Source organism: Papio anubis, chromosome 19 (assembly GCF_008728515.1).
Source record: "Papio anubis isolate 15944 chromosome 19, Panubis1.0, whole genome shotgun sequence".
NCBI lineage: Eukaryota > Metazoa > Chordata > Mammalia > Primates > Cercopithecidae > Papio > Papio anubis.
Window position 1 is genome coordinate 3,877,675 of NC_044994.1, and position 8,626 is coordinate 3,886,300.

Below are 8,626 nucleotides of genomic sequence, written 5' to 3' on the forward strand. Positions count from 1 at the left end.
TAGGGGCTACTGTTGGGTTATTTATTAATTGGCCCAATTTTAATATTGTTGAGTCTCAGGGAATAGGGAGACAGGAGAGAGATGGGTAGAGAAAGTCGGTAGAGCTGTAAGAACACACATATTTATCATTTAAGTTTGCTGTCTTGTCTGTCTTGTACAGCTAGTTAGCACCTCCCAAAACAATTACAATAGTAATATCAAAGATCACTGATCACAGATCACCATATCAGATATAACAATAATGAAAAAGATGGACATAGTACAAGAATTACCAACATGCAGTACAGAGGCACAGAGTAAACACATGCTGTTGGAAAAATAGCACTGATAAACTTGCTAAATGTAAGCTTGCCACAGACCTTCAGTTTATAAAAAGTACAGTATCAAGCCCGGCATGGTGGTGTGTGCCTGTAGTCCCAACCACTCAGGAGGCCGAGGCTGAAAGATTGCTTGAGCCCAGGGGTTCAGTGTTTCAGTGAGCTATGATCATGCCTTGTGAATAGCTTTCTGCAGGTAACTCCAACCTGGGCAAAATAGTGGGACCTCACCTCTTTAAAGAAAAAAAAAGGAAAAGTGTAGTATCTACAAAGTGCAATAAAACAGGGTGTGCCTGCACTTTCCAGTGAACAGAATGGATGGGGGATGATACACGCACACACACTGACACACCATGCACTTTATATGGGACAAAAAACGTTTTAACGTTTCTTTCTTGTGCAGTCTGTTTTTGAGTACTGTTTTGGTTTGGCTTGGGAGTGATCCCAAAAGGGAGTGGCTGAAGTGATTAAAAGGGTTGGTGAAAATTGCAGCCGAAATTCTGAAGATAATGAAAATATTCCACCGCAACTTTTTGTGAGTGAACACGTTCAGTTTTCTTAAGTTAGCAAGTAATGACCTAATGGACTAGAGCCTCATCCTGTATGTTTCTTGCATGTCTATTGTCAGACACTTAATATACTTAGATGAGAAATTTTATAAATGCTGCATCTTAATAGATTATCTTAATAAAAGTTACTGATTGTTTTGTTTAAAATGTTCATATTTTGAACATCGAAGTGGATTGTTACTTGGAATAAATGCTAAGCAATATTTTTTGCTAAATTTCTGATTTATCTGGGGAGCAGGAAGAATGCCTTATCTTAATTTTGAATCACCTTTGTAAGTAAGGTGCAACCCAAAACGTAGGCAATGCTAGTTGCCAGATTTTTGAACCCCTGCCTGGTAAGTTGTCCTTTTGGTTTGCTGTAAGCAAGACAGTGCTCATTTGGGATTGTTGTGTTTGGGAGAAGATACAATTCTCATTTTCAGAAAGAATTAGAGAGAAATAAGCAGTAATAAGATATGAGATGTTTAAATGTAACTGTGACAAGAATCTTTGTAATTACCATTGTTTTATGTTGGCAGGGTTTGTGTGACTGCTCTTCTGCTAAAATAGCTTAGTAAGTAAGACTTGTGAGTTTGATTCATGCACTACCAAAACATAGTTAACTTTTACTGAAATTGACTCCTTTTAATAAGCTGGAGGCAGCTCCAGCAACTAGATAGCATTTCTCTTTTCATACTAACGCAGAATAATGTACAGTAGCAGATAAACATTTTTAATCTCATGAAAGCATCTTAGTTTTCTACTTTTTCTCTTGAAGGACTAATGATTTACCACAGTAGAAATTTTTTTCCAGCTTTTTGATTGCAGTGTCAAAAAAGTATACATTTCATTGATAACATACAATGCAAATGGAGAACAGCCTTGTAAGGATATTGCAATTGTGGTTCTCACTTTGTCCCTTTCCTTATTTTGCCTGTAGCACAAGTGGAAGTGCTGTCTGCTGCACTGCGTGCTTCCAGCCTGGATGTACATGAAGAGACCATCAGTGTAGAAAAGAGAAGTGATTTGCAAGATGAACTGGGTATAAATGAGCTACCAAATTGTAAAATAAATCAAGAAGATTCTGTGCCTTTAATCAGCGATGCTGTTGAGGTAACAAACTCAGTATTTACCAAGTGAGAGTAGTTTGAATCAGAAGTCTTTCATTGGGGAATAGTTGTAGCTGATCACTTTTAGTTTGTATGTTCTGTTTGTTGCTGATTTTTTAGCTCTTCCTTTTGCATAAAGTAATTGTTTTCATCACATCCTGTCCTCGTGACATCAGTGTCATATGAAATGCCTGGAAAAGTAAATCCCACTTCTGTCTATATGACCATTTAGTAGACTCAATGTTAATGTAGCTCACTGCAGTGAAATAGTCTTACTGGAAACAAAGCCCTTTATCAAGAATAATTAACTCTTCCCTTTTCTTTTTGGAGAGGTGCTTTGTTTCTGATCGGACCATTTCACTGCAGCAAGCAACACAGTATTCTGAGCAGAAGATCGGGACTTGAGGCCATGTTGCGGAGGGCCAGTGACATTATCTGGACTCTGGAGTGTGAGGGTGGGTACTGATCCTAGCATCATCTTCACTTTGTACTTATAGCTGTTCTCTGTGATCCTTCCCTAATTTCCTGCTGCATCTCCATCAAGCCAGCATTATTTGGTGTCAGTGCTACTTAGCCATTATTTATATAAATGGGGAGAAGGAATGCACCACCTATTGCCAGAATCGCATGGTCACAGAGCATAGTGGCTTGAATGAGAAGCTCAGGAAAGAGTACCTGCACACACTGGGGACGGCAAGAGGGTTCTTAGAGCTTTAGTGCATTTCTGTTTTGATTCCTGTTAGATGGCATGTGGTATAGTTAGAAGTCTGTATGATACCACTGCTTTGGATTGAAACCCTGACTATTTATTGGAGATTTGAATAGTATTACTATATCTGCATCTTAGAAGGTGTTTATGTTGTTGTTGTTGTTACTGTTTTTGGCTGTTAACATATACATAATTTGTGAAATTAGATATTGACAGCCAAGAATAGAAATAGAAGAAAAACTGCATATGACACTCCATGGTCTCTAAAACAATGGATCAAAAGAATCCTCTCAGTACTATTTCATAAATAAGCTAATTTGAGCTGTTTGGACCATTTCAAAATTACTTTCAAATATTGTTTTTAATTACTCTCATTTTTCTGGAGTTGTTTTTCACACATTTGACAAGCTGTTCAGCAAGTTAGGTTTAAAGTAGGGAAAGTTCTTAGGTATGGCTATAAGCTTTTAAAAACATGAGGCATGTATGTGTTTATTACTTTTGGCAGTCTTGTAGGTAAGTAACTTAGTGTAAGATAGCTTAAATGAAGATGTGCAGCCGGGACAGCTCTTTAAGTAGTTATTTTTTCCTGACAGAATATGGACTCCACTCTTCACTATATTCACAACGATTCAGACTTGAGCAACAATAGCAGTTTTAGCCCTGATGAGGAAAGGAGAACTAAAGTACAAGTAAGTGACCAAAAACTGTGTTCTTTCGGGGGTGTGTTCCTAATTCCTCTTTTAGAGCCCATTTCTGACCTAATTTGCCCCTTCTTTATGATGAGTGTTCTAAAAATTATGACTAGTGTGTCATATTTTCTATAAGGAAATTGAAATAGTAGAGAGAGGAACGTGTAAGCACAAATCTTCCCTTTCCTACCTCTGTGATCCCATTCTTCATTCAGAGTGACCACAGTCACACACCTCGTTATCTTCCTTCATGTATTTTCATGGACACATAAACATACACATGTGCCCCTTTTTATCATTCAAGACAACTGTGGTCATCCCATCCTACCTAGGTATTTCCTCTTGTTCACATTGCCAATAATTATAAAATACAGCTCGATTTCAGAGATGAAAATATGAAAAAATATGAAAATTTTGAAGTGCCGTCAGTAACAAGCTGCAGGAAAACTGTGCGCACGGAATCATTGGAATGTGATAGCTATGCCTTGCCTTGCTCTTTTCTTTTCTAACAATCTGACCTGGTGATCTCTCCTGTAAACACACTAGGACTCCCTCACCTTCACAGCAGCACAGCCCAGTGTACATGCCACACCTGTGGTCTCCATTGTAAGAAGGCTCTGTGGGAGATGCTACTTGTAGTTTCACTTTGATGCTATAAGAAGTGCTACATTCACTGTGACTGTCTAGATGTGTTGTTTGCTTCTAGGACTTTATTATTATTATTATTAGAGATGGAGTCTCACTCTGTCACCCAGGCTAGAGTGCAGTGGCACCATCTCAGCTTACTGCAACCTCCGCCTCCTGAGTTCAAACAGTTCTCCTGCCTCAGCCTCCCAAGCAGCTGGGACTACAGTTGCGAGCCACCAGGCCCAGCTAGTTTTTTTGTATTTTTAGTAGAGACAGTATTTCGCCATGTTGGCCAGGCTGGTCACAAACTCCTGACCTCAAGTGATCCACCCACCTTGGCCTCCTAAAGTGCTGCGATTACAGGCATGAGCCACCGCTCCTGGCCTTAGGACTATATGATTATTGTTAGAAGTAGATTTCCCAGATCAAATGGTGTATTTATTTTGTTGTTGTTGTTGTTAGAGATGGGATCTCAGCTCTGTCACCCAGACTGGAGTGCAGTGGCGAGATCACAGCTCATTGCAGCCTCGAACTCCTGGGCTCAAGCAATCGACCCTTCTGCCTCAGCCCCCCTGCTAGCTGGGACTACAGATGTGCACCACCACATGTAGCCAATTTTTATTTATTAAAAATGAAATCAGTATTCAAACCAATAGTGTTTTGAAACATGCTTTTCCCCACTTATAGACATTTTCAGTATTTCAAATCTCATTTTAATGAGTTTATTTCCATTTTCATTCTGTGTATATGGGTAATTAGTTTATGTAGCTCAAAATTCAAGATACTTAACAGGCATTTATTGACATTCCCTTCTCAGTTTTTCTTCTCCACTTGTCCATTTTGCTTCCTGAGATACAACCATTTTTACCTTTCTTTTATGTCCTTCCACAGCTATATTATACACACCTAAGCAAGATTGCAAATATGTTCTTCTTTTCCTCACATATATACAAATAATTAGACATGTGCACTTCAATTTTGTGTGAATAATTGCTTAAATTTTGATCTAAAGAAGACAAGTTTTTATTTTTGTTTTGAGACAGTCTCACTCTATGGCCCAGGCTGGAGTACAGTGGAGCTTTCACGGCTCACTGCAGCTTCCGCTTCCCTGGGCTCAAGTGATCGTCCCACCTCAGCTTCCCGAGTAGCTGGAACTACAGGTGTGAGCCACCATACCTGGCTGATTTTTTAAATTTTTTGTAGAGACAGGGTTTCACCATGTTGCCCAGGCTGGGCTCAAGTGATCCATCCTTCTTGGCTTCTCAAAGTGCCGGAATTACAGGTGTGAGCCACTGTGCCTGGCTGGTTTTTGCTTTTTTAATGAACATGTTGCAAATCATGCAGAGCACCTGTTATTCTGCATTTGCTGGGTTATAACAAACATTGTCATCTCTGCCTACATTTAAAGGTGCTGGTGTTATTTTAATACGTCTTTTTAATTTAGTAATTAATTCTAATTTTCCTTTGAACTGAGATGTTACTCATTATTCTCCTAGAGTTGCTTTTGCTTTTATTTGTTCATATATGTTTCCCTTAGCATGTTTTTTGTATCTCTTAGTTATTAGATACCTGAAAATTTGACATTGGTATTTCTCAACTATTTGAGATGCTCTGTTAAAATCTATATATTTAAAAATAATTTTGCCCAATTTATGTCTAAACTGCTCAAAATGCATCTCAACTGCTCAGTCACTGTGGTTTCTCTTTCTCCATTAGGATGTTGTACCTCAGGCGTTGTTAGATCAGTATTTATCTATGACTGACCCTTCTCGTGCACAGACGGTTGACACGGAAATTGCTAAGCACTGTGCATACAGCCTCCCCGGTGTGGCCTTGACACTCGGAAGACAGAATTGGCACTGCCTGAGAGAGACGTATGAGACTCTGGCCTCAGACATGCAGGTGAGTAAAGCAGTTAAAGAATTAGCAGAACGTGCACATGGAAGGCACAGTGCTTTGCTTTTCATAACCTAAAGAATTTCTGTTCGTGTTCTAGCATGTTCTTAGTGTTATAGGAAATTATGTATGGAAGAGCTTAAGAGTAATAACAGAGCATGTTCTTTTTGCACTGTCAGAGTCCCACAATTTGGTGGCTTCATTTTTATCTAAAGCATTAGAAATTGTTAGCACATTCAACATGCCTACATTCCTAACTTAAAATGTGTTATTATCTAGAGTTTATCTGTAAATTAATTGTTGAGAATATAGGATTTAATTTTTCACCTAGAAATAGTATTATAAATGCTTATTTGATTTTTCACACTAGATCTCAAGATATTTGTTTAAACTGTAGTAGAACCGTAGTATTACTAGCGAGTGTGAAGTTCTGGGCCCCGCGTGCCTTGAGCATTGCAGTACAGACAGGAGAAGTTCTGTGGTTCTTGCTCTCTCCTCGTCCCCACACACCACCCCCACCCCCTTTCAACAGAACACACAAGGTAAACCTTTGCTTCAGGTCATTTTGTCTGGACATCTGTGACTTTCGTGTGACCTCTTCCCAGGCTTGATGACCTAACCTCCCCTGCCAGGCTGATTTCTATATAAACAAAGTTTGCCCCTCTTTGAACACACCCGTTCCTTCAGTGAAGTTGATCTCTCAGTTATTAAAAAAAAAAAAACAGTCTCATTAGGCTAATTTGTACTGAAATGTGATGACTTTTCCTTAAACTTCTTAGTAATTACTATATTTTTCAGGGAATCAGTGGTGTTGACTCAGCAAGTTCTAAGTGGGAAGTAATCTTGATAGGTCAAGTTCCTCCTTTGACCTATGAGGTTAGGAAAGCTGGGCCCAGGAGAAGTGAATTTATCTGTGTTCATACACTTCTTCAGTGCTGCATCTGGTCATGGAACCACAAAGGCCCAATTTCCATAGAGTGCTTTGTCCTGTGTATTCGTGTTTTCAGTCTTTATTCCACAGAACTGTAGGGTTCCCGTGGGATGAATCTCCAGGGGCAGCTGGGTGACTCTGACGGCTCAGAGTCTGGACTAGCAGTTCTTTCTCTCTGCTGCCCGCCTCTTCCATGAGAACATCTCTGCCTTCATCTGTTTTATATGTTGAACTTAGGTGTAAAATTTGATTTCAAGAGTGGATTCTGGGTGGAACGGAAAGGAAATAAAATGTTTGCTCTAAACTGTTTCTCTTTAGGTAAAGTTTTAAGTTACTGTGTGAAAAATTAAGCCAACATGGAGAAAAGGATGTTTTTAACTTAAAATTATTATAAATGCAACACATTTCTGTTGAGGGTTTCTTTTCCAAGGCTGTGTGCAGATTTCCCTAGTCTTATATTTCTTAAATTGCCAATTCCTTAAGAACAAATTTTATTGTTCTGTTTTGTTTTTCTTAATCCAAGGTGTGGCTGTACCGGAATCTGAAGGGGGACGGTAAACTGGGGAGGGTGCTAGAGAGCCTTTGGTCCATGTGCAGCCTCAGCTCATCAGCGTGTTCTAGCATGTATTTAGTGTTACAGGAAATTACGTATGGAAGAGCGTGAGAGTAATAACAGAGCATGTTCTTTTCGCACGGTCAGAGTCAGGGTCCGACATTCAGAGAACTACAAAAACTTAATGATTTCTGAGCATTTTTTCCTCATGAGTGAAAGGAAGATAATACATACTAGGCAGGGATTTAAGATTTTTCTGTTATACTTTTCAATGCATAATTTAGGCATTTAAAATTAGTATCTGTTATTACTATTCTGATTTAATGTTTTGAGATTAGTGACATTCATATATAAATTAGCCTTCGTATATTGCCTAAAGGTTGAAGTACTGAGTACTTTGTGGTCAGCTTACTAATGTGTTTTCATTTCTGCAGTGGAAAGTTCGACGAACTCTAGCATTCTCCATCCACGAGCTTGCAGTTATTCTTGGAGATCAGTTGACAGCTGCAGATCTGGTTCCAATTTTTAATGGATTTTTAAAAGACCTCGATGAAGTCAGGATAGGTGTCCTTAAACACTTGCATGATTTTCTGAAGGTAACTTTTAAATTCTTTTGCAGAAAAGCACAACAAAATTCTGCTGTAAATCTAAATCTTTATCTTCTGCTAGCACCAAGAGAGGTTTCTGTGTGTTCCTATGTAAGAAAGTATAGCCATAAGTTTATGTTAAGATGTGACTTAAAAAAGAAATAGTTCCATAATTATACTTTCACTTTTAAAACAGTATTAGATGATAGTGTTTTTTTTTTTGAGACGGAGTCTCACTCTGTCACCCAGGCTGGAGTGCAGTGGCAGGATCTCAGCTCACTGCAAGCTCCGCCTCCCGGGTTTACGCCATTCTCCTGCCTCAGCCTCCCGAGTAGCTGGGACTACAGGCGCCCGCCACCTCGCCGGGCTATTTTTTTGTATTTTTTTAGTAGAGACGGGGTTTCACCGTGTTAGCCAGGATGGTCTCGATCTCCTGACCTCGTGATCCGCCCGTCTTGGCCTCCCAAAGTGCTGGGATTACAGGCTTGAGCCACTGCACCTGGCTTGTGTTTTGTTTTTTAGAGACAGAGTCTTGCTCTGTTGCCCAGGCTGGAGTGCAGTGGCCGGATCTCAGCTCACTGCAAGCTCCGCCTTCCGGGTTCACGCCATTCTCCTGCCTCAGCCTCCCGAGTAGCTGGGACTACAGGCGCCCGCCACCTC

At 39.7% G+C, this 8,626-nt stretch overlaps 1 protein-coding gene across 8 annotated transcripts in view; it reads left to right on the top strand.

Annotated features, from left to right (window-relative positions):
• PPP4R1 (protein phosphatase 4 regulatory subunit 1) overlaps positions 1 to 8,626 on the top strand; it is a 70,430-nt gene that overhangs the window by 52,330 nt on the left and 9,474 nt on the right. For all 8 annotated transcript variants that reach the window (XM_017951529.2, XM_031658698.1, XM_017951527.2 and 5 more), the window contains 4 exons: positions 1,806 to 1,978; positions 3,277 to 3,372; positions 5,716 to 5,901; positions 7,814 to 7,975. In XM_017951529.2, the coding sequence (XP_017807018.2) occupies positions 1,806 to 1,978; positions 3,277 to 3,372; positions 5,716 to 5,901; positions 7,814 to 7,975 (617 nt within the window). The remainder of the gene's footprint in view (positions 1 to 1,805; positions 1,979 to 3,276; positions 3,373 to 5,715; positions 5,902 to 7,813; positions 7,976 to 8,626) is intronic.